Source organism: Phyllostomus hastatus, unplaced genomic scaffold (assembly GCF_019186645.2).
Source record: "Phyllostomus hastatus isolate PE091 unplaced genomic scaffold, TTU_PhHast_1.1 phas_scaffold_501, whole genome shotgun sequence".
NCBI lineage: Eukaryota > Metazoa > Chordata > Mammalia > Chiroptera > Phyllostomidae > Phyllostomus > Phyllostomus hastatus.
Genome location: NW_025334033.1, coordinates 10,833,785 through 10,860,595, shown reverse-complemented (window position 1 = coordinate 10,860,595; position 26,811 = coordinate 10,833,785). Strand labels below are relative to the sequence as shown.

Genomic DNA, 26,811 nt, shown 5'->3' with positions numbered 1-26,811 from the left:
TACATAACATTTTTATTAGACACTTAAATGTGTATTTAATTATATTTGCCACTTTAATTTTTGGAAAATCAACATCAGTGTAATCTAAGATATTAACGTTATGAGCATATAAAAAGTTTATCAAAATGAATAAGCTAGTATTTTTAAAGAAAATTGGTTATAATCACATAGTACACTTTGTTTCTAAGAACTAAACAAATTCTTAGGTCAAGTTTGTGCCCAGATACGTGAATTTGGGCACAGTTAATTATATATTTTAATTTCACTCAAGACTCTTCTTTAAATAAGCAAATTTCTATTTTAAGTCCTTTTAATAACACCGTTTGTGGTCCCCCTTGGTTATTAATAGTTTAGGTCAAGTCCCTGCCATTATGGAATTTACATTACAGAGAGGAGAGACAAGCAGTAAACATATATATACAAAGTGTTGAGTGAGAAATATGATGAAAAACTAAAGCAGCAGAGTAAAGGGCTAGAGACAGACCAGTGCATGAGACTATTTATAGGCAAAGTTGTTAGGGAGCTTCTTTCTGAGATGGTGGCAATTCAGTAGAGATGTGAGTGAAGTGAAGGACAAGCAGTGCTGCTACTCTGTGGGTGAAGAGAATTTCACACGCAGGCAGTATCAACAGCAAGGGCTCTGAGGTAGGAACACAATCACCGTATTTGAGGCACAGCAAGAAGGCAGTGTGGGTGGAATGAAGCAAGCAAAGAGCCAGATCATAAAGGGGCTTATGAATGAGATAAGATCAGGAGTTGGAATTATATTTTATGTGTGATGGGAAACCATTGAAATGTTTTGAATAGGGGAGTGATACAATTTGATTTACACTTTTAAAACATGCCTCAGTTTCTGCTGTATGATGAGTACATAGATAATGATGAAACCCCATTGTGGAAGCAGGATGAACAGTTAGTTTGCTGAACTAGTACAGGTGGGAGATGAGGTAACTTGGGTTAGGTTAATAATGGTGGAAGGAGAAAGACGTGATCAATTTAGGAGAAATTAACAAGGTAAAACTTGCGAGACTAGCTGGTAAATTAGAGGGAATTAGAGAAATCAGTGGCAACACCTAGTTTTTGACTTGAGAAACAAGAATGGTGATTTTATTTACTGACATTAATTACTTAGAGTTGTAAGGAGTATGGATGGAATCTTAATCCTTGTACTTTCAAAATTCCCTCCCTCCCCAAACTACTTTTTTTAGACATGTGTGTTCTATGACCTAGGCAGTTAATCTAGAGGAAATTTTCATTCAGTCTTTTATCCAGAGAGTTTAGAAAAATCTCCACAAGTTCAGATTTTCAGTTTGACATTGTGGCAATGGCTTTAACAATTTTTAAATATAATTTTTCAGTGAGAATGCAGAAGCTCTTGCTCAACTTTTGACCCTGGCACGATGGATACCGACTGTTTTGGCCAGAATATCAGGTTATAATATAAAACATACTAAAGGTTTGCTTAAAATTATTTTTTTATTTGGCTCTGTGTGATTTAGTGTCAGAATCTTTATTTTTAGAAAATGTACTTATTGCTCTGAAATACGGTTTGCAAATACATCTTTGTTAAATATCCGAAAATAGAGGATTTTGAAGCGCTGGCTAATTTTGGTTTGAATCACTTTACTTGAGTCAATAATTTTTTTATAATGGGAAGCAGTATACACAGTGATTAATCTGGAGTCACACTGCTTGGACTTAAATCTTATATCCATCACTTAATGTTTATGTGATCTTGGACCAGTTAAGCTCTCTGTGCTTCATCTTATTTGTAAAGTGGGAATAATAGTAGTACCTATCTCCTTGACTAAAGGGTTGAGTTATCTTGTGTAAAGTAGCACCATGCATGATACATATTAAGCACTATGTGTTAGTCATTACTATTACTAATATGATTAATACATTGTCATTAATAGTAGTAACAAAGACAACATTTTTAAACTATTACCTCATGTGTGTATTTTTTACAGTTGAGAGATAAGACTACCTAAAGACTCTGAGAAATAAACAATGGCAGGCAGACTAGGAAGGGAAATCAAAATATAGAGATTTTTGTTCCAGAAGGTGACATAGGTTAACACAGCTTGCCTCCTGGCACAACCATGTCAAAATTACAACTAGCCCTGGCTGGTGTGGTTCAGTGGATTGAGTGTCAGACTGCGAAGCGAAGACTTAATGGGTTCAATTCCCAGTCAGGGCACATACCTGGGTTGTCAGCCAGGTCCACAGTAGGGGGCACATGAGAGGCAACCACACATTGATGTTTCTCTCCCTTTCTTTCTCTCTCCCTCCCCCTCTCTCTAAAAATAAATAAATAGAATATCTTTTAAAAAATTACAACTAAACCACAGAACAACCGTTATTCAGAACCACCAGAAATAGAGCTGAATGGAAGTCCTACACTTATAGAATTAAAGAAGAAACCACATAGAGACTGGTAGGAGGGGTGGAGATGTGGAACAGGCTGGTACCACACCCACCTGTGGTGAATAAAAATCTGAAGCATTATCTTGGGAGCAAGGGGTCCCAGCCCTATACCAGGCCACGCCAGCCCAGGGTTCCAGTGCCAGGAAGAAAACTTGCCATATCTTCTGGCAGTAAAAACCAGCAGGGATTGAGGCTGTAGGAGACAAACTGCTGGGATCCCAGGCAATTGCTCTTAAAGGGGCTGCACAGAGACTTAGTCAGACTTACTCCCTCTGAGCTCCAGTTAGGGAGACAGTAGGTAAAGGCACTGGAAACATATGGGGTAGAACTGTAGCACCTGGCATCAGGGCAAGAGCTGGGGAGCAGCCTTCTCACAGACAGAAGAAGTATAGGAAGAGTCCACTGTTCCTTTTCTGAGTCCTCTCCCAACAGAGCAGGCAGGTGGGCACTATGTCTGAGACTCTTATCAACCTGCCTCACACTGTTTGCCTCACCCTGGTGATTCCAAGGCTCTGCTCCACCAAAGCTGTTTCCAGTGGTTTTTCCATAGGAATGGCTGGTCTTGGCTGATGCTTCAGATTTCCCTAAACTCACTCAAACAAGTAGCATCTGGCCTCAATGTCCCCCCTGCCTAATGCTAAGTGTCTCCAGGCCCAGCACTAGCAGCAGCTGGCCTTGGTTCACGGCTTGGACTTGCTTAGCCACCTCCAAGCCCAGCACAAGTACCAGCCAGCTGCAGATCACTTTGCAGCATATGCCAGGTGGCCCTGAACAGAACACTGGCAGTGACTGACTTTGGCCTGTACCTTCTGGGAGGCCCCAGCAACTGACACCCAGTGAACAGCTACAGACCATGTTGGAGCACCACCACCCAACCACCTCCACAAGCAACACACTCAAGGGGCAGATTCAGTGGGCACCAAAGCCTTGTGAAGTAAGTCCTGCATTGTGGAGTGGGCCCCTGCACAGCTGATCCTCCACAGTGGCTGGAGGTTAGTGGTCAGTGGTCACATCCAGTTCTTGCAGCCGGTCAGCCTGAGTAAATCCCTCCCATTGACCTGCTGACAGCAATCAAGGCTCAATTATAAGAGTACGGTGTATATAGCCCACATGTTGGGTACACCTCTAGTACCCAGCTTGGGTGATAGGGGAGGCTATGCCACTGGACCCTACAAGACAATGGCTACATTAGGCCACTCTTCTAAGCCAGCAAGACATAGCAGCTCTACCCAAGCATAGAAACAAACACAGGGAGGCTGCCAAAATGGAGAGACAAAGAAACATGACCCAAATGAAAGAACAGAACAAAACTCCACAAAAAGAACTAAAAATAGAGACAGTCCACAGCTCAAAACACTGGTTATAAGGATGCTCTGTGAACTTAGTGAGAACTTCAACAGCATAAAAAAAGGGCTTGGAAACCATAAAAAATAACCAGTCAGAAATGAAGAATACACTAACTAAAATGAAGAACAATTTATAAGGAATCAACAAGGGTGGAAGAAGCCAAGAATAAAATCAGCAATTTAGAATATAAGGAAGCTAAAAACATCTAAACAGAACAACAAGAAAAAAGAATCCAAAAAATGAGGATAATGTAAGGAGCCTGTGGGACAACTTCAAACATATTAACATTCACAGCATGGAGGTACCAGAAGGAGGAGAGAGACCAAAAACTGAAAACCTATTTGAAAAAATGATAGAAAACTTCTCTAACTTGGTGAGGGAAATAGACATACAAGTCCAGGAAGTGCATAAGAGTCCCAAACAAGACGAACCCAAAGAGGACCACATGGAGACATATACTTAAAATGCCAAAAGTTAAAGGCAAAGAGAGAATCTTAAAAGCAGCAAGAGAAAAGCAGTTAGTTACCTACAGGAGAGCGCCCATAACACTTCCAGATGATTTCTCAAAAGAAACATTTAACGCTAAAAGGGATTGGCAAGATATATTCAAAGTGAAGAAAAGCAAGGCCCTACAACCACAATTATTCCACCCAGCAAAGCTATCATTTAGAATCAAAGGACAGATAAAGAGCTTCCCAGATAATAAAAAGCTAAGAGTTCATCATCATTAAACCAGCATTATATGAAATGTTAAAGGGTCCTCTCAAAGATGAAGAAGAAAAATATGAACAATTAAATGGCAATAAATACATACATATCAATAACTGAATAAAAAAAACAATAAACAAGCAAAACAGAAACAGAATTATAAATACAGAGAATTTTTTGATGGTTGCCAGATGGGAGGGGGGCCTGGGGAGTGGATAAAAAAGGTGAAGGGATTAAGAAGTATAAATTGCTTGTTACAGAATAGTCATGGGGATGTAAAGTACTGCATAGGGAATATAGTACCCAAAGACTGTATTGATATATGCATGACCCATGGACATAGACAGAGGTATGGGGATGGCCTGAGGGAGGAGGGTCTAGGTGGATGGGTAAAGGGGAAAAAATTGGGACAACGGGAAAAGCTTATACAATAAAATACAATTTAAGTTAAAAAATAGAAAATAGAGGCTAAGAGAAAAAAGTCACAATTTAAAGAATGATTGGTATAGGCACTGAGTATCTTGGGTTGTTTTTTTTTCCTCCTTTATTTCCTAGCTTTGACTTATGGTAACCTTAGTCACAGAACTGTGTAACAGGAACAACAGAATCTCCAAAAGAGGTGCTCTCTTTCTGGCCAGAGGACCAGGAAGAGGAAAAGAAACCCCTCAGAGCTGGAGAGCCTAAAGGGAATTCCTGTTGTGGTTTTTACCCCCTCTTCTGGCCCTCTCTGAAGCTAGCCCCCTCAAAGCTGTCGTAGAGCTGCCTTGCTATGGTAGCCATGTAGACACCTAAAGTCACAAGAGAAAACTAATCTCTCCAGCCAGAAGAACTAGGAAAAGGGACCCCAGTCTTCCAAAGAAGGCGGGATGAATCCTTATTTATTTTTTTCTCGTAGCCTCACAGCTTCACATGTAAGGCTAGCTGATGATAGTGCAGGGAACTAAAACTGAGAGAAACTTGTCATTTTAACCAGAAGAACTAGGAGAAAGGGCTTCTTGGAGCTAGAAAGTAGAGGGGGAATTCCAGAGAGGAAAGAGTTATAGAAGGGTAATCTATTTTTGAGACCAACGCAAGTTCTGGGCTCACTTGAAACTCCACGTTGTCCAGGGCAGGGCCCGAGAAGCTTAGCAGCAGCTCTGAGATCAAAGTTTGATTAAATCACCAGTCAAGTCCCAGACTTACACCTGAGTAGATTGTGTCCTGGCAGCTGCTGACAGCAAAGGCACTGAAAACCAACATTAGAACCACCCACAGTGAGACAGAACTTGTGGAACCTAATGCGGTTAATTGCCTAACAAAACATAGCCTAACAAAATTGCCTAACAAAAAATTTCCAGAGAATTTTAATAGGTGCCAGAAGCTCACATGTAATATTCAAAATATTCAAGATACAATCCAAAATTATTTGATATACCTTGAACCAGGAGAATCGGACCAGCTCTCAAGGACAAAAAAACAATCAAATGCCAACCCTGAAATATTTAAATGTTGAACTTTTCAGGCATAAAGTTTAAAGCAGGTATGTAATTATGAAACAAGATAGCCCTAGACAGGTGGCTCGGCTGGTTTGAGCATCGTTCCATACACACCATAAAAGTTGTGGGTTCAATCCCTAGTCAGGACACATACCTAAGGTACAGGTTCGATCCCTAGTCACATGCATACTGGAGGCAACTGATCGATGTTTCTCTCACATCAATTTCTCTCTCTCTCAAATCAATAAATATATCCTTGGGTGAAGATTTTTTTTAAAAAGTAAGGTAAAGGTGAACACTCTTGAAATAAGTGGAAATATAGGAGTTATCAGCAAGAAAAAATAGAACTATAAAAAAATTAAATAGAGATAATAGGATTGAAAAAATGCTACATGAAATAATAATTAACTGGATGATCTCAATAGTAAAGTGGAGATTGGGAGGTAAGAGTTAGTAAATTTGAAATTAGAGTAGTGGAAATTATCCTACTTATAGAATAGACAGAAAAAGCCAAGGAGTAAAAAGAAACGGCTTTAAGAACAGATAGAATAATTTTTCCTTTAATTCAACATTTGTGCCATTGAAGTCCCAAAATGAAAAAGAATGGTAAAGAAAAAAAAATTTGAAGAAATAAATGGCTGGAAACCACTTAAGAAATTTGGTGAAAGACATTAAAAATACAGACTTAAGAAGTTCAATAAACCTCAGATAAACTTAAAGATAACCACACCCAGATAGATCAAATGCAAACTGCCAAAACCAAGGATGAAGACAAAATCTTCAAAGCAACCAGAAAAAAAAACATTCATATAGGGCAACAATAATTCAAATTTGATGAGGAAATGGAGCCACAAAGAGTTTTAATATTTACTCATGGTCTTCATAATAGTTAATATCAGAGCTAGGATTCAAACCCAGACAGTTTGGCTACAAATCCTTTGCTGTTATTTACTGTATGATGCCTTACTATTAGAATGCTATATATCCATTAAAAATGAAAATAGAGATGCAAAGTTACTGATGTGGAAAGGCATTTTCTGATCCTTTGGTGAAAAAAACAAGAGAAGGAACAGTATTATAAAATGTCCTTTTAAAAAAATCTCAAAGTGTCGCAGGTTCAATTCCCAGTCAGGGCACATGCCTGGGTTGCAGGCCATGGCCCCCAGCAACTGCACATTGATGTTTCTCTCTCTCTCTTTCTCCCTCCCTTCCCTCTCTAAAAATAAATAAATAAAATATTTTTTAAAAATCTAATGCGTGAAACAGTCATAGAGAGAACAGAAGAATATCACATAATGTTATCTGTATGGAGAAATTTTGAATGATTTATTGCTTATTATCATTTTCTGAATTTTTAAAAATAATCACATACAATTTTTATAAGCTGCAAAGGTGTGCATCAGACTAAACTTTCATGATTTTTCTTTTTCCTTTTAATTTATAAGGAGAAAACCCAGCAATTCCAGTCCTATTTGATCAAGGAATGGGTGATTCCACTTTTGAGTTCCATTCTATCCTGAGTTATGGAGTTGAGTCTTCGTAAGTATTTAAACTTTTAAATGGTTGTGAAAATACAGTGGAGAACAGTCCTTCCTTGCTTCCATACTTCCTGCTTTGTTTGTAAAATTGTTTCTTTTTCCCATTTTTATCTTTTTTCTTTTTCCCTGGAGTTTTATTTGTATTAATACAATTAAGTGATTTGAGATATTAGAGTAATATATACTAGGGTGGACCACGCCTATCATTAACTATTTTTGAGCAACAAAAGTGCCATTTCTATTTAGTCCAACCTACAGAAAAGCAGAATTTAAGAGACCTCAGTTTAAGTCACATCTGATTTGCTCTGTGACTCCTGAAAATCCTTAAGTCACCTTTCTCCCTCCCTAATTCATTATTCTTGTTTGTAAAATTGAGACATTTCCTTCCTAACTTACCTCATAAGATTATTGGAAAGATATTTATGTGAAGACACATTGAAAAAATATCTAAATCAGGTATTATTTAATACCTGTGGCAAACACAAGGCCCGTGGGCCAAATCTGGCCCTCCACCTTGTTTTATCCGGCCCAGCACCTTGTTTCTACCTGGTGGCTTACCGAGTGCCTTGCCCCTAATTAAGGAGTAGTTACATTTATACAATCCTAAAATTCCATTTGGCCCTTTGAAGGCAACTGTGAGCCTGATGTGGCCCCCGGTGAAAATGAGTTTGACACCCTTGATTTAATGAGTATTATCTGAGGTAAATATTTCTAGTTGTGATCCTTATTTATATTATGTATCCCACTGCTACTGAAAATACATGTTAACTTACTACAGATAGAAGTTCAGGAAACCAGAAATTATCCCTCCAAATACATGGTATTACTACCACCTGCTCCTGCCCCTCCCCACACATACCTTCTTAACACAAAGGTACTTCTTGCTCCTTTTTCCAGACACTAAACTTGTATGTCAGATCTTTTTCCTCTGAATTTTGTTCTTGCACTGTCTAGTCTGTCCCTTTATTTGGGCTGAAGCCTTTTCTGCTGTGATCATTTACTGCATCTTTCCTAGGAAGTGAAGTTATATAGGTCATTACCATTTTGTAAGGGAGATTTTTTTGGTTATAGGAAACACAGTTCGGCTTTTCCCATTTTTCTTCTTTCTTTTTTTTTTTTTTAATCCTTACCCAAGGACATGCTCATTAATTTTAGAGAGAGGGGAAGGGAGGGAACGAGGGAGAGAAACATCTATGTGAAAGAGAGACAGACATCCAATTGCTGCCTCCTGTACTCACCATGACTGGGGACTGAACCTGCAACCTAGGTTCAGTCTGTGACTCCTTGAAAATCCTTAAGTCACCTTTCTGGGAATCCTTAAGTGCCCTGACTGGGAATCAAACCCATGACCTTTCGGTTTATGGGACAATGTTCCAACCAACTAAGCCACACCAGCTAGGGCTCCAGTTTTTTCTTAACGAATAAATTTTCTGCTGAAGTTCTAATCTGTAACTTGATAAAGAACAGCTTACTTTATCAGCGCCCTGGCTGGCGTCATAGCTCAGTGGATTGACCGCGGGCTGTGAACCAAAGTGTTGCAAGTTCGATTCCCAGTCAGGGTACATGCCTGGGTTGCAGGCCACGGCCCCCAGCAACCACACATTAATGTCTCTGTCTCTCTGTCTCTGTCTCTGTCTGTCTCTCTCTCTCTCTCTCCCTCCCTCCCTTCCCTCTCTAAAAATAAATAAATAAAAATCTTAAAGGAAATTAAAAAAAAAAAACAGCTTACTTTATCAAAAGGAGTTAAATTGTTTATTGCTTCAATGCCTAATTAGATTTCTCAGTAGGTAGTCCCTTTTACTAAATCATGTTATATGTTTTTCCTATTTTATTTTTAGGATAAAGTATTCTAATAGCATCAAGGAAATGGTCGTTCTCTTTGCCACAACAATTTATAGAATTGGACTGAAAGTGCCTCCTGATGAAACGGACCCTCGAATCCCTATGATGACCTGGAGTACATGTGCTTTCACTATTCAGGCAATTGGTACAGCCTATAAGAGAACTGGTTGGGAGGTTTTATACGAACAATGAACATTGACTGACTAAAAATTATTCCTTTTTTCCCCTGATGGCTTCAAATAGTTATTTGTTTGAACATACTGTTAATATTTCCGTAGATTAGTGTAGCCTGATGCCATTTAGTCTGAGAATTTTTGTATTGATCTCTTTTTAACAACAATAATGTCCATATGCAACATAAGCAAAAAATATTTGAAATGGACATCATGAGGCAAGCTAGATTCAAAATATGGCAGATTTGCAGTGCTAGAAGGCCAAGAAGAAAAGGCTCAAAGGAAGAAGAACCACTACAGAAAGATTCAGTTAATTATTATTTCTTTTACATGTTAAGAGAAAAAGAAAGGGATCCCCTAAAGAATTTAGAAAGTCACTTAAAAATGGAAAGAAAGACTGACTGAGGTGGTCAGGAGAGACAGATTAGCAGGCAGAAGCTAACCAAATCTGAAAGGAAGCCTACTTTAAAGTTACCTGCTATATTAAAAGCTTTCTATAGAAAATGTAGCAATCAAAGCGGCATATTGTACACCTTAAATTTACATCAGTTTGGCCAAAATGTCTGTTAATGCTTTTTCTGTACAATGACTCTAGTAGTGCTTAGTTGTCCTTAACGTCATTTGAAACTATTTTGTTAGACTGTATTGTGACAGCTGTCAGTCATATCAGTGTGCATTTTTTAAAAACTTATCAAAATTGGTGAATTTTTGTGCAATCATTTAAATATTGAAGATGAATGAAAACACAACATTTTTTTGAGAACATTTTACTATGAATGAGATTCTGTCATAACATAAAGGTACATTTAATACAAAGTAAAGTCCTAGAAACTTATTCTTTATGTACATAATTTTATATATTTTTCTTTTAAATATATTTTATTGATTATGCTATTATAGTTGTCCCAATATTTTCCCCTTTGCCCTCCTCCACCTGGTACCCCCATTCCCTCCAGCAGTCCCTTCCCTTAGTTCACATCCATGGGTCATGCATATAAGTTCTTTGGCTACTCTATTACATATACTGTTCATAACATCCCCTGTCTATTTTGTACTTACCAATTATGCTTCTTATTCCCTGTACTTTTCCCCCTATATTCCCCCTTCCCTCTCCCAAAGGATAACCCTCCAAATGAATTCTGTATCTGTGATTCTGTTTGTGTTCTGCCTGTTTGCTTAGTATATTATTTGGATTCTATTATTGATAGTTGTGAATTTATTGCCATGTTAATATTCATTGTTTTGATCTTCTTTTTCATATATAATTCCCTTTAGCACTTCATATAATAATGGCTTAATGATGAACTTACTTAGTTTTATCTTGTCTGGGAAGCACTTGATGTGCCCTTCAATTCTGATTGCTTTGCTGGATAGAGTAATCTTGGTTGTAGGTCCTTGCTTTTCATCAGTTTGAATACTTCTTGCCAGTCCCTTTTGGCAAGGGACTTCTGCAAAGTTTCTTTTGAGAAATCAACTGACAGTCTTATGGGAACTCCTTTGTAGGTTACTCTTTGCTTTTAAGGTTCTCTCTTTATCTTTAACATTTGGCATTTTCATTATGATGTGTCCTGGTATGGTCCTCTTTAGGTTCATTTTATTTGAGACTCTGTACTTCATGGACTTGGATATCTATTTTCATCACCAAACTTGGGAAGTTTTCTTTCCTTATTTTTTCAAATAACTTTTCAATTTGTTGCTCTTCCTCTTTTCCTTCTGGCACCCCTATGATTTGGATGTTCATATGTTTAAAGATTTCCCAGAGGTTCCTAAGCCTATCCTTGTTTTTTTAAATCCTTTTTTCTTCCTGCTGTTCTGATTGAGTGCATTTTCCTTTCTTGTGTTCCATATCATTGATGTGAATCTCAGCTTCATCTCCTCCACTGTTGGTCCATGTTGATTTTTCTTTATTTCACCTAATGCAGCCTTCATTTCTGTGTGGGTCTTTTTTATGCTGTTAAAGTACCCAGTGAGTTCCTGGAGCATCCTGATACCCAGTGTTTTGAACTGTGCATCTAATAGTTTGCTAACCTCCATTTCATTTAGTTCTTTTTCAGGAGTTTTGTTCTGTTTTTTCACTTGGGCCATATTTCTTTGTCTCCTCATTTTGGCAGCCTCCCTATATTTTTTTCTGTGTATTAGGTAGAGCTGCTTTGACTCCCTGGTGGTTTTTTTAAAAGATTTTATTTATTTATTTTTAGAGAGGGAAAGGAGGGAGAAAGAGAGAGAGAGAGAGAGAAACATCAATGTGCAGTTGCTGGGGGTCATGGCTAGCAACCCAGGCATGTACCCTGACTGGGAATCGAACCTGCGACACTGGTTCGCAGCCCGCACTCAATCCACTGAGCTATGCCAGCCAGGGTGACTCCCTGTTTTAATAGTGTGGCCTACTGTAGAAAAGGCACCTGTAAACTGTGTGGGGTGGGGCCTCAGGTAATCACCAGGGTGGGGCAACCCACATCACCACTCACTTGCTCTGTGTGGAGAAGGGCTTGGAGAGGGGATAATGTCACTGCCTGCACTCTGGAATTTTGCCCAGGAGGAAGATGTCTCCCGGCACTCCACTTCACTTTCTTCCCATATGCCTCCGGTGCCCTTCCAGCTGTTGCCCTGGTGCTGAATCCCAGAGGGTGGCGGTTCTTCGGGAGTCCTAAGTCCTTTGCAGGCCCTTTAAGAGGAGTCTCTTGAGAATCCCACTGTTTCCTCCCTCACTGATTTTACAGCCATAAATTATGGGGACTTAACTTGCTGGCACTGGAACACTGGTCTGGGTGGTCTGGGCTGTGCCTGAGATCCCTTGCTCCCGAGGTATCCCTTCCATTTTTTATCTACCACACGTGGATGTGGGTGTGCCCATTCCTGTCTCTGTGCCTTTCCGAGTCTCCACCCCTCCTACATGTCTGCGTGAATGTGGCTTCTTTACATTGTCAGACTTCCACACAACTCAATTTTCTGACAATTCTGGATGATATTTGTTTTGTAGTCTAGTTGTATTTTTTGCTTTAGTTGTGTGCAGAGGTGAGGCATGTTTACTTATGCCTCCATCTTGACTGGAAGTCCATAATTTTATATTTTTGTATAAATTGGACCAGCCAGTGTTGTTGTTACCCAGGCAAAGCAGCTGTTCCCAGTGGTGGCCAGCTGTCAAAATATCCACCCAAACACGTAACATTTTTTATATATTAATACTTTATTATTTCAAGAAAGGTAAAAACACAATTGAAATGCAAAAGATTTGTGAAGTGTGTGGAGAAGGTGCTGTGAATGATGAAATGTGTCAAAAGTGGTTTGCAAAAATTTCTTAGTACTATTGACATTTTGACCAAAGAATTATTTGCTGTGGGGCTGTCTTATGCAGTGGAACATGTTTAGCAGCACCTCTGGCCTCTACTGACTAGAAGCTAATAGTGAGAAATAATTGACCTACTCCTAATATCCAAATCAATAAAGTTACTGGTAAAAATGAAAAATGTGTATTTTATGGAAAAACCTAAACAGACATTTTGCCCAGCCCAATACAATGCTATAAATCAATTATACTTCATTAAAGGTGGTGGGGAGGGAGGAGAAAAGTATAACAGTGAAGAATGACTTAGATTTTTTAAATTAGCATTGTTGCTCATTACAGTTATGAGATATGCATTACTACATGAAAAAGAACAATAACTTATTCTTTCATAGCGTCTTTATCCATCCAGTTTCTGTCTTTATTTCCAATATATATTTTTGGTGGTTGTTTTTAATGGGGTCTACCACATTTTATTTGTTTAAATATATTTTTGTAACAAGACACTTTCATGATTTGACTTAAATAGCATGAAATCATTTCAACATCAGTCTCTGTGAACAAATTTCAGGAGTTACTTCCAAACCCGCCGAACTTGGGTCATGAGTAAAATATAATATATGGGTTTATATTTACAGGGGTTAAATAAAATGAGAAATAATAACAATAGGTTTAAATAGAACAAAAATCTAACTTTCTCTTGAAGACTTTCAGTGCAGTATAAGCATTAGGAATCAAGAATTTATATTTAGACACTAAACATAAAGAAAGTCAGTTTTGTCATAAAACAAATGAGAAATTCACTGGAGAACAAGACTAAATCTTTATATATGGTTCTGTATCCTAGTAATTGGACCCTGTTTGATTAATATGGTGTTACATTGTTTTCACTATAGTGCTTTTCCATCCAGTGGACATAATGCTTTACTTTATCCTAGTGCATAAGCTGTTAACTAACTTACCTCTTTCCCTGTGAGTGTGGAGAGACAAGGACAAAATGTATTGTCATAGTTGGGAACATTCAAAGATGGAAACAAAAGAAATAAGCCTTCCCCATTCATAGATGTATCTTATGCTAAGAATCTGTGAAAAAAGAAGTAAAAAGTAATTTAGAAATAATACGCTAGCCAACAAGGCAGAATATAGGGAACAGCACAAATAACATCTCTTTTTTTATTATAAAATATTTTATCACAAATCATAAGCATATAATTCTGTAACATAACAATATCATACTCAAGTACACCATATAATATTTTTGGTGAAATGTTCAAATTAAAATTATAAATTTTACACCCATATTATTGCCTACCAACCACACTCAAGCAGGAATTACTTCTGCTAGACCCTGTATATTTCTGAATTCATTTTTTTATTTTTATTTTTATCTTTTTCTCTATTAATCTTTTATAGTTCTTTTTAATACTACCTATAAGAGGAATAAAGTTATTTGCATCTACTTTGTGTATTATTTTTCAGCACAATAAATTGTTACTTATATGTCAACTATAATAAAAAATGGGTTGCAAATCTATTAAAAATTATTTTAAAATTTTTGCATAGAAGAGATGTTAAAAGTAGAAAAATGAACCAGGAAGCTTTGTTTTTCCCAAGTATTCTTTATAGATTGCTTCAGGGAAATTATTGTTTATATTAGCAATTTGTAAGTGATCTGTCTTTGGCTTCTATAATATTCCCTCACTCCAAAATTTAGAAATTTTGGCACAGACTTAAACATGAAACTTTGAATCTGATGAAAAATGTGATTAGTAAAAAGATATCTGATAGAAGGAAACCAAGTATTGAGGACTTATTTTTTTTGTTTTTCTTACTCTTTGAGAAAACCTCTTGGGAGATGAAGGAAAACCTCTGTTTGGAGCACTTCAAAATCGACAGGTATGTATGTTTGTACAGGGTACATGTGACTCATGGTATGCTTTTTTAGGGAGTCCACAGTTGGTTTATCTTTTAAAAAATTCTTTATTCACTGCTTTTTCTGTTAAATTAGCAGAATTCTATGTTTGGTTGTTTTTTAAGGAGCCACTTTGGTCTTATAAAGAGTGAATGGCCACTGTACACTTTAGAGGTTACTCAGTCTTGGTGGTTCAGTGTAATTCAGAGAGATTTCAGATGATACTGGTTGGTTTTTCTCCCGTTCTCTGTTTTTTGCCAAATTAGAAATCTACATTTTCCCTTCTCACTAATTTTGCATTATCATGTAACATTAATTATTAATGCTGGCTTAGCTCTAAATAAATCATCATACTGAATCCAGGAATAAAACTAAGCCATGCTTCCTTGATGGGCATATCCTGACACTACAGGACTAGGCTCAGGCCTAAGCCTCATAACGTATGGGCCCTCAAAACGACACTCAAGAATGTGCTCAGGAGCCCTGTAAGCACAGAATGGGTGACTAAGGATTTCTTAGACCAACACCTTCCTAGCCAATTACCCTCTTATTTTTCTGACAGCTGGCACAGGGACTTGTAATCCACAATGGGCTTCTGATGAGTTTTTTCTGTTCGGGAAATAGGAGCACTGTTCCCTGAATTCAGGGTTTGTTTGTCATAATTTTAGAAGTTCTATTAATATATTTATTTGTACAGGCCTCAATAGAATAAATTCACCAGGCATTTAAGAAATTGACTCTGGAGAAAATGAATACTTAAGTGAGAATTGAAGTGATTATAGCTTTAATACCTCTTTTCCATGGGAGAGCTGTTAAAAATTTGGCAAGGTTATAAAACTTTTCAGAAGTATTAATATTGAAATTTATTTGCAAGAATGTTCAGTATATAATAAGTCTGCAACTAATTCTTACAGACTGGGATTTATTTTTACAGTGAATGACTTAGGTCTATTATTTTTCCCTTTTATATTCCTCTCTTTACAATTAGCATAATGGTCTGAAAGCATTAATGCAGTTTGCCATTGCACAGAGGAGCACCTGTCCTCAAGTCCTGATACAGAAACATCTGATTCGTCTCCTATCAGGTAGAGCCTATACTGAATTACTACTGCTACTGCTGCTACTACTATTATTATTATTATTTTATTATATACATGTCTTTTCCATCACATTTATGGCAGTGTATTTTGTTAGGAAACCACGCACTGCACTCATTTTGAACCCTCACAAAAACAAAAAATAAAATAAAACATACAGTTGTTTCGTAATACCTGATTTTTTAAGTAGCAGATATTTTGCCCTGGCTTGTATAGCTCTGTGGATTGAGCACAGGCCTGTGAAGCAAAGGGTCACGGGTTCAATTCCCAGCCAGGGAACATGCCTGGGTTGCAGACCAGGTCCCTAGTAAGGGGTGTGTGAGAGGCAACCACACATTGATGTTTCTCTCCCTCTCTCCTTCCCTTCCCCTTTCTCTAAAAATAAAGAAATAAAATCTTTTTTAAAAAGTATCAGATATTTTCAACATATGTCCCTTATACCCTCCAAGAGATTTTGTTGAAAAAGCATCCACAACCACTAACATCCTTGTATCCCAATCTAGTTAGAAAGGGGAGCACTGACATGAAAGATCCTTTTACAGTTTTGCTGGTGAATCAAGACAAAGTAAAAATGTAATCTCAGAATGTGGGTTTATGGCTCTGTGCCTTTTTCTTTGAGAGACAGGCTATATAACAGTTGGTTTTCTTAGGTTCTAACAACTAGAAATGAACCTAGTTCATATGATGCTCTCAATTAATAAAAAAATAAAAGAAGAGCTAGAGATTGTATAGTTGTAGAATGATTTGGCTCTCCTTTTGGTTATCTGCATTTCCATTTGGGCATTTGGATTACAGGAGCTCCTCTGCACCTAAAGAGGTCAGGCTTAAAAATGACCGTTTATAAGTCTGCTTGTTCATAAGTTCAGAATATCACTGGTAGGGTGGTTTAAGTTTGCCCTTTCTAAATACATTTCCACAAAATAAGAGTCACTCTGTTTGTTTACATTTTAAAGCCAGGCAGTTTTCTGCCCGCTGATCTACTGATCTAGCAGGGCTTTCTTTTCATTTTTTTTCAAAATTGACCCGCTACTTTACATTTAAAGTCTGTGGAGACAGGCCACTTTCCTCCTTGTTAATTAATCCTCACAGGCCTCTTAAGCAGCTCTCTCTGAGCAGCTTTCTGCTCCCTCTGATGACATAGGGATTCCATAGCTCCGTCCAATGCTGCCACCTGAGTTTCATTAGAATTTTGATATGCTTAGCTTTTATATTTTCGAATTAACTTCCAGCTTTATCCTGAATTAACCTCATGCTAATAAGTATCTAATATTGATGCTTTTCTTCTAACCACACACTTAAAATGTTTTCCCTTTTCTTTTAAATTTACTTTTTTTCTTATTGGTCGGTTGGATAGGCTTATGTTACATGTACCTGCCTTTGCCATGTTGAACAGTTTGTCATATTTGCATAGTACTGTTTTGGTTTTGTTTTGAATTTTTTGGTATCTCTTCATTTCAGTCATAATTTGGATACCTTGTTATCCTAGCACTTCCATATAATCTCTGCTTTTGCACTTATCACACATTACAGGATTTATGATTTTTTAAATGTCTCAAAATAAGGAGCAAACAAGCAGAGTAATTTACATCATTATGGATGGCAGGGACTATAATAGTAGTGCACCATCTCTAATTTGCAGTAACTAATGGAATTGATGTGCTTTTACTCTGTAGTGTATGTGCCTATATATATGTTTGTCACGTGAAAACTTGTTAGCAGGATCATTATTAGCAAGGCATTAGAGCTTTAAACTGTATACAGGTTGAAGCAAAAATATGTTTACAGTTCACTTGGGAAATACAGTAATAAATAATACAAGCATAAACTGTGTTTCACATGCTCACAAGTACAAATACATGAAACACAGTTTATGCTTGTATTATTATTAATTATTGTATTTTCCATGCCAGCAACTTACTTTTGCTCCACCCTGTGTGCAGGTGTAAGACATGGTCCCTGCCCTAGGCTTATGCTTGAATTATAGAAGCAGAACCTCTGTGAAAACACTTTACAAAGTAACCAAATACCAGATACATGCTGCAGATGTGTGGTTCAAGAATTAAGACGTGGAAGGGATCACTATAGGACTCTGCTGTTCTCTAACAGGGTGGGTTTTGAATTGAGTTTTGCAGGGATGGTTCATAAGAATAATTTGAGAGGATCAGAGAAAGCAGTCTAAGCACAGGGCACAGTTTGAACAGAGATCGAGGAGGTAGAGAAGTATGTGGTGCGTTCAAATAGACAAGTTTCATAGGAGTAGTGGTACCTGTAGATAGAGAAATGTGAAGTTGTTTTGATAAAAATAAAAGTCTTAAATGCCCTAGTAAGAAGTTTGAACTTAATTCTTTAGTTTATTAGGAATTTTTGAAATGTTTTGAGCAACAGTATTCTAGGGTTAATTTCATATTATATATGTTGGATTAGAAAAAGAAAAATTAGAGGGATATATGTATGGAGAGATTCATGTGTATACGGATGTAGTTGCAGAAATTAGGGAAGGAGATGTGTTGGATATGCAGGGGCAAGATTTTGAATTTAAAAAAGTAACAATGGTTGAGACCTGACTGGTGTGGGTTGAGCGACATCCCGCAAATTGAAAGGTCACCTGTTTGATTTCCAGTCCCTGGTTGGGGTTCCATTCCCAGGCAGGGCACATGCCTGGGTTGCAGGCCAGGTCCCCAGTTGGGGGCATGGGAGAGGCAACTGATCGATGTTTCTCTCCTTCTCTTTCTCCCTTCCTTCCCCTCTCTCTAAAAATAAATTTTAAAATTTTTTAAAAATTATTTTTAAAAAATAATAATGATTGAGAGATAGGGAAGTCCACAGTAGAGCTGCTTTGTGTGAAAGCTAATGAAAATTGTGTTTTTTTAAAGATTTTATTTATTTATTTTTAGAGAGGGAAGGGAGGGAGATAGAGAGAGAGAGAAACATCAATGTGTGGTTGCTGGGGGTCATGGTCTGCAACCCAGGCATGTACCCTGACTGGGAATCGAACCTGCGACACTTTGGTTCTCAGCCCGTGCTCAATCCACTGAGCTACGCCAGCCAGGGAGTGAAAGTTGTTTTTAATATATTGATTCTGCAGTAGCAATAGGACATACAGTGCTCACAGCCAAGTACATGCTAGGCACCATACAAAGATCTTTTTATATAATCTTATTTCTTCATCCTTCAAAGAAATCATTATCCCCATTTACAGATGAGGAAACTAAGGCCCAGAGAAGTCATATGACTTTGATCAAGGTCATAAAACCAGTAAGGCCGAACAAATATTTGAACCCAACCCTGATTATAAAATCCCAAGCTTTTCCCACTATATCACATAAGCTTTGCTGAGGTTTTTAATTTACTAAAAAGAGAGAGCTTTAGTATAGATAAAATGAAAATATGCATGCCAAAATTAACTTTTCATTTCAGAGGAATTTAAAAGTAATACATTCAGCAGCCAGGAAAAGGAATTTCACAATTGCCTGTAAGAAAAATTGATGGCAACCCTTACCCATGAAGCTCAGTTGTTTGGGCAGCCTCCCCTGAGGCAAGGGGTCTCCCATTTGATTCCTGGTCAGGTCACATGCCTGGGTTGCAGGTTTGGTCCCAACTGGGGCGTGTGCAGGAGGCAACCAATTGATATTTCTCTCTCACATCGATGTTTCTCTTCCTCTCTTTCTCCTTCTCTTTCCCCCCTCTAAAAAAAAATTAAATTAAAAAAAAAAGAAAGAAAAATAGATGGCAGATAAAGTGGCAGAAAAGGTGATAGAATTCAGGAGGAATTAGGAGTTATTAAGCTGTCCCGAGGCCCTGGCTGGTGTGGCTCAGTGGATTGAGCGCTGGCCTGTGAACCAGAAGGTTGCCAGTTCAATACCCAGTCAGGGCACATGCCTGGGTTGCAGGCCAGGTCCCAAGTTGGGGGCAGAGGCAACCACATATTGATGTTTCTCTCCTCTCTCTCCCTTCCCATTTCTCTAACAAACAGCTAGTTAATGACAAAGCCCTGTGATCACTTTAGTTTGTTTTATAAAGCCAATATCAATAACATTTATTGAATGGTTACTATATACCAGGCTTGAGATAAGTGTTATAAGTGCATGTGTTAATTAATGAACCTCACCAGAATTGTGTGTATACTATAAATTTAGTTAAGTCCCTTGCCTATGACAAATAATCACAGCCAGTACTGGAACCCATTCTGACTCCAACACCTATCTATGCTCTTAGCTTGAATGCTTTTGGTTTAAACTCTTGGACCTGGGATTAAGATATTGACCTAATGTAGAAAAAGTCTTCTTACCTTCCTTTGCAAAAATAATAGCTTTATTGAAATACAATTAATCTCTTCATTTTTATATGTACACAACCCTTACTGTTGTTTTAAATTCTTGATTTTACTTGCCTGTCCCTGTTTCCCTCACTCGTGAATTTAGACACTGACCAAATTAGAAAGACAGTATCTGCGTTTCCTCCCAGTCCTCAGTCCGTATAAACCGTTACCTCGTTCAGGAGGATCTTCTCCACCTCATTTCACTGACTCTACTACACTGCATGCTCTGTCTGCTTCCCACCTCAAATTTGTTCACATATTTTATCACAGAACATTTAGAAATTTGTAGTTAAGGAGAAAAAAGTACTAGGGAACATTGTATAAAACTAATTCTTATTCATTTAGCAAACAGTTGTTGAACAGTCTCTATTTGAGTTAATTTATTTACCTTTCCTCCTCTATCTTATTGTTTAATTCTTAAATTGAAACCAAGGCCTTCTAGGAGCCTGTTCTCAGTTTAGTTTATATTTAATTATGGTTTCCATATCTCAAATGTGTAATGTACCATTGTATCAGTTTCTTTATTTTATGAACAATTTTTGTTTTAGATTTTATATTTGGTTTATATTTAACTACATTGCTATTTTACTGACTGAATTATAATCATTTATTTATTTTAGTTGTTCTTCCTAACCTAAAATCAGAAGATACACCTTGCCTTCTATCTGTAGATCTATTTCATGTATTGGTAAGTGTTCAATAAAATTTTATTAGAAGTCACTCAAGTTTATAATTTTATGTGTTTTCCTCATTCAAATTGATGCTCTTTGTTCAATATTATAAATTATTGGTGTTCAAACTATGAATTTGTCTCTTGTGTCCATTTTGTTTACAGATAGATAGAGATTTCACTGAGACTATCAAAATCACTTTAAAAATGAAAGCATATTTATTCTTTACTTTATAATAGGTCCTACCACAGTTGATTATAATTAGCTGGTGTCTATACAAGCAATTTTTTTCTAATAGATAATGCTTTCCCTTTCCCCTTTTTCCTAATTTATTTATAAGAAGTGAATGACACCATTAGCTATCTTAAAACTATTAGTTATTTGGTGCTAGGGACCAGCCATGGACACAGCTAGGCTTCCCCCAAACACCTATGGATGGGTGGCAACTGTTTTGTGAGTTTCTTGAATGTTTTTATCCCTGTAATGATTTCATTCCCTCAAAAAACATCTCTAGGGAGAACAGTGGTGAGATTGAGAGCATGGAGTTTTTGTTAGCCAGTATCCTCATCCCTCATTTTCCAGGCCTCTACCCATGCAGTCACTAAGAGTGCTGGTAAACCGGGCCCTGACTCCTGAAAATTTGACTTGGTTGGACTGGGGTGAGGCCTGTGTATCAGTGTGACTCCCCAAGTGATCGTAATGTTGAATCTCCTGAATCCCACAGGGTTTGAGACCACTACCTAGAACTAGAATAAGTAGACCCAGCAAAGGGATAACCTATTTGGTGATGACTTTTGTCCTTCATTTGTGGTACAATATATTACAAGGTATTCTGTTGAATAATTTGGAAAAATATGATGGTTATTTTAAAAAACCACACAAACACAGTATAGCTTCTAATGCCCTTTACATTTAATTATGAGATTAATTTGTATTGTTTTCTGTTCTTGCGCATGTTGATATCCATTTTCTCTCATAGGTAGGTGCTGTGTTAGCATTCCCATCCTTGTATTGGGATGACACTGTTGATTTGCAGCCTTCATCAGTCAGTTCTTCCTATAACCACCTTTATCTCTTCCATTTGATTACCATGGCACACATGCTTCAGATACTTCTTACCATAGACACAGGTAAAGTTCTCATCATTTGTTAATTGTACATAACATTTGCCCATGATTTATTGGCAAAATTAATTGTGCTTGTGGTTAATCATGTATTGCTAAGTTCTATATTATGTCTGTTGTTGAAGGATGATTCATTTCTTTATGGATGCTATTTAAATATGTATAATTATAAATTCTTATGTAATAATAAATATTAAATATCCATGTTTCACAAGGCTGTGATTTCGCCCTATTTGTTTCTCCACGTAATATACTGATAAAGTTTACCTAATAGTTTTAATATCAGAATCTACTATTTAGATTGAGAATAAGTGAAAGAACCTCACTTAACTAGACATTATTTATTATCCTGAAACCACTAAATTGAGGTGTAATTTTAAATTGAATGGCCAGTTTATAGATTTATCTTTCAAAATTTCTTTTTCAGGCCTCCCCCTTGCTCAGGTTCAAGAAGACAGTGAAGAGGCTCGTTCTGCATCTTCTTTTTTGGCAGAAGTTTCTCAGTATATAAGCGGGTGAGTAGCGGCAGTCCATGCATTTAATCTGCTTCAGTATTGTTTTGATAATTCCACGTCTTTGTTTAGTTGTTTGACAGTATAACTTTGGAACCATTTTAATTCCAATTTTTAAAAAGGACTTAGGGCTTTTGGAATAACAGCTAGCCATTTATTTGTTTCTAAGACTTGAAACAAGTTTTGGCACATCTTTACTCTTATAAACTGCTATGGGGATATAGGCCAAGGATGATAGAATTTTTAACAAATGACAGCATTTTGAATTTAAATAAAGGTAGAAAATAGAAAATAGGTTTTCCTTTTAAAGCAATTCATATAGTTAATGAACTTAACTAGAGGGGGTTTTTTAAGGCCGTTACGAATGATATGTGAAATATATTGGCGATGCAGAAGTTAAAACAAAGTGTGATAGGAGTGATCTGAGCTTCAACTGTTGCCAAGGTCTCCTTTTCGTTCTCCTCTTCCTCATAAGTCTTTTTTTTTTTTTCCTTACTCTGGGTACCAAATGTTAATAGGCCATTTTTTAGAGCTGTTTTAGGTTTACCAAAAAATTGAACAGAAAGTATAGCATTCCCATTTATTTTCTCCCTCTACCAATTTCTCCTATTATTAATGTCTTGCTTTTAGTATTATACATTCGATAAAACGATAGTAATACGTTGTTATTAACTGAAGTCCATAGTTTACGCTGGGGTTCACTCTGTCACACCATTACAATATCATATAAAACAGTTTACTGCCCTACAAACCACCAGTTAATTTTAATACAGAAATCAGGAAGGTATTAATTATTTTTAGCTAATTTAGCTGCTTTGGTTAGTTATGATAAATATATCTGCTGCACATTTCATCATAAGGATTAGGAAAAAGAAGAAAGTAGCTTTTAGTCTTAAAAATCTATATGCTAAGCTCTGGCCAGTGTGGCTCACTTGGTTGGAGCATCATCCTGTAGACCAAAAGGTTGTGGGTTCAACTCCTGGTGACAGTACATAACCCAGGTTGCACGGTCATTGCCTGGTTGGAGTGCATAATGGGAGCAGCCAGTCAGTGTTTCCCTCACATCGATGTCTGTCTGTCTGTCTCTCTGTCTTCCTTTCTCTCTCTCTCTTTCTCCTACTCTCCCCAACCCCCTTCCTCTCTCTAAAAGCAATGGCAAAATGTCCTCAGGTGAGAATTAAAATAAAGTAAAATAAATTAAAAATCTACATGGTAAAAAATGCAAGATTTGTGGTTTTCTTTAGGAAACTATTAGGAGATTTAAAAACTGAAACTATAGCTAGTTAAATATTTTGTTTTAAATGTTTAAAAATTAAAAGAATAAAAAATTATTTAAATTATCAGGGTGTCTAACCTTTTGGTGTCTGGGTACACTGGAAGAAGAGTTGTCTTGGGCCACACATTAAATATATTGTAACATGTAATCACACACACAAAAAAATATCAATGTTTTAAGTAAATTTACGATTTTGTGTTGACTACATTCATAGCCATCCTGACCTGGGGCCGCAGGTTGGACACCCCTGATTTAAAATACTTAGCTATGTTTTTGAAAAGGTTTTTAAAATCTAGGGTTTTAGTCTCATCAGTATTCTCTTCTGTTGTGGAATTATTGCCTCTTAGCTGCATTGGGTGTGATATTCCTGGCTGGTATTTGTGGGTCTCATTGAAGAATGGCATCATCCCTTACCTTCGTTGTGCTGCATTGTTTTTCCACTATTTACTTGGAGTAACTCCACCTGAAGACCTGTTTACCAGTAAGTAGAAAATGAAATCAGAGCAGTAGATGGAAGACTTTTTTCCTTAAGTTCAGCCTCAAGAATACCAGATGAGAGCACGCAGTACCAGCCCTTCATTCCTTCACTCTGAACCTGTGTGCCCCTGCGCCAGTGTAGGAAAGGTCAGGCCAAAACCCAGATTATAATCTATAAAACCTACTTGTGGCTCCTTTCTATGTATAGTTAATGTGCTAGAATTTATAAAATGTCTGCATGCAGAATATAACTGATAGGGTGAGCTATAAAAGAAATTGGAAACATTGGTTGACCTTAAGGAGGGGAACTGTTTGACTAGGCTAAAGGAAACTTTACTGTATACTCTGTTAAATATACAGGGCCTTGGTTTGATACTGCAGTCCTTTCCTGGGAGCATTTTAATTTTTTTAAAAGTGACATATGTTCAAAATTTAAATAACAGAGTCATTTTCTTTCTCCTTCTTTAAATCTAGATGAAAGTAGAGAAGGCTTCCTTGTGGCTTTGTATGGGTAAAAACCAAACACTCATGATTTTGGAAGAGTCACCAAAATGGCTTATAGATTCTTTCTTTTATCCTTTGAGATTATAATGACCAGGTCAGCTTTACTGGCTATCAGTTTTTTTAATCTTGAACTCAATTTAGTAGGGTTTATGGATCTAGGTTTGTCCTAATCCTATATAAAATAGGATGCTACTTTCCAAGTAGCTACTACCATTACAGATCTGTTGTTTGCAGTTTTAAAAAAATCATGTATATATTTATATAGTTGCTGCTGTAATGTGGCAGTTAAAGTTCTTTGTTGTATTAGGAGGAAACCAAATATAAACAGACAGATTAATAGGTATGTCAAATGGTGACAAGTGCTACAAAAAAAAATAAAGCAGATCATGAACATAGCGAATGCTGGAACCAGGGTGGATAATTCTTTTAGGTAGATAGTCATAGAAGGATTTTTCTGTAAGGAGACATTGAAAAAAGAACTGGGTTGAACTGTGTAGGTTGATGGAAGAGTACTCCTAAGCAGAATGAACAATAAATGCAAAGGCTTTGCTTTGATGAGTCAAAGAATAGGAAAGAGAAGAATGTGGCCGAAGCATAATGAACAGGAGGGAGGGGGGTAGGAAATGAGGCTCAGGAGGCATCTGGGGCCAGGTTATGTAGGGCGGGAGCGTCAAACTCATTTTCACGGGGGGCCACATCAGCCTCGCAATTGGCTTCAAAGGGCCAAAATAATGTTAGGACTGTATAAATGTAACTACTCCTTAACTGTTAAGGAGTTGAAATTACATTTGGCCCTCCAAAGGCAACCACAAGGCTGATGTGGCCCCTGGTAAAAATAAGTTTGACACCCCTGATGGAGGGTCTTTATGCCACAATAAGGACTTGGTATTTCATATCATGTGGTGTTTTCACATAGGAGACATCTCATCAGGAGAATGACTCAGTCAGATTTATGTTTTAAAAGGATCCCTTTGGTTTATTTGCTACCTACTGTTTTAGAGAATACAAGATATACTCTATAGAGAGCACAGAAATGAACATAAACAGTGAAGAAACTGTATTAACAGGTTAACCAGGTGAGAACAATGTGCTTATTAAATGTATGTTTATTCTCTTGCAGATTCTGCAGAAGGAGAGTACAGTGCACTCTGTAGCTATCTTTCTTTACCTACAAATTTATTCCTACTTTTCCAGGAATATTGGCATACCGTAAAGCCCCTCCTCCAGAGGTATTGTGGGGACAAAATATCATTGTTGAGTTAATTATGCAGTTTGGAAATTTTAAATTAAAATTACTTGCCAGCTTTTAAACCGATTAGCATTGATTGAAGGGGATGGCAAAAATATAGGAGATTCCCAATTCACCCTCTAAAGGAATTGGGGATAAGACCATGGGCAGCTGGAATTTCTACTTGCTCCACCATGACTAACATTCATTGTACTTATTTTCCCCATAGCTACTGTCTCCTCATCTGTTTTAAATTGGCAAGGGGCCCGGGGATGTGTTGGAGGTCATGTTGTCAGCAGCCACAGTGTTAAAAGAGTCCCGTTTGGGGCTATATCCAAAACCGCAGCACGTCTTCCATGGTAGCACACATCTCAGGAGGGTGCCTGAGGAGGAAAACAGTGTCGTTTGGTAGATCAAAGAGTGTCCGTTAAACTTCCCCCGGAGGAATGTGTCGTTCTTTCAGAAAAAATTTTTTTTACTCCGTTACTTACTGGCCTTCCTGGCCGCTCTTCACCCTCCAATCTCCAGTCTCCTCACCCTAATCTTTGTTGCCACCATTTTCAATCATTTTTATAATCATCCTTGTGTTACTCTTACTTTATTTCCTCCATGACTTTCTTTAGTCTCTTCAATTTGTCTGTCTTTTTCTTTAACCGCTGTTTTTTCCCCTTCCATGCCCAGGTCAGGATTTGTGTGAGTGTCCGCCTGTCTTCTGTCACCCTTCTCTGTGCCCTCATGTCCTCGTTAGGTTCTTTTCTGTTTTCTCCTTTCTCATGAGGTATTCTGATCTCTAGTCTGTTAAAAATGAATCAAAGTGAGTCAGAAAAATTAGTATCATGCTTTGTGTTGAGTATGATAATCACAGTAGGTTATACTAATTTTACTTTTATATTCTTGAA

General features: G+C 37.3%; 1 protein-coding gene across 1 annotated transcript in view; it reads left to right on the top strand.

Annotated features, from left to right (window-relative positions):
• UBR1 (ubiquitin protein ligase E3 component n-recognin 1) overlaps positions 1-26,811 on the top strand; it is a 127,244-nt gene that overhangs the window by 86,244 nt on the left and 14,189 nt on the right. The window contains exons 33-42 of the mRNA XM_045822463.1: positions 1,359-1,456; positions 7,403-7,496; positions 9,334-9,482; positions 14,634-14,689; positions 15,694-15,790; positions 20,741-20,808; positions 21,771-21,921; positions 22,343-22,430; positions 24,051-24,184; positions 25,805-25,913. Coding sequence (XP_045678419.1) covers positions 1,359-1,456; positions 7,403-7,496; positions 9,334-9,482; positions 14,634-14,689; positions 15,694-15,790; positions 20,741-20,808; positions 21,771-21,921; positions 22,343-22,430; positions 24,051-24,184; positions 25,805-25,913 — 1,044 coding nt within the window. The remainder of the gene's footprint in view (positions 1-1,358; positions 1,457-7,402; positions 7,497-9,333; positions 9,483-14,633; positions 14,690-15,693; positions 15,791-20,740; positions 20,809-21,770; positions 21,922-22,342; positions 22,431-24,050; positions 24,185-25,804; positions 25,914-26,811) is intronic.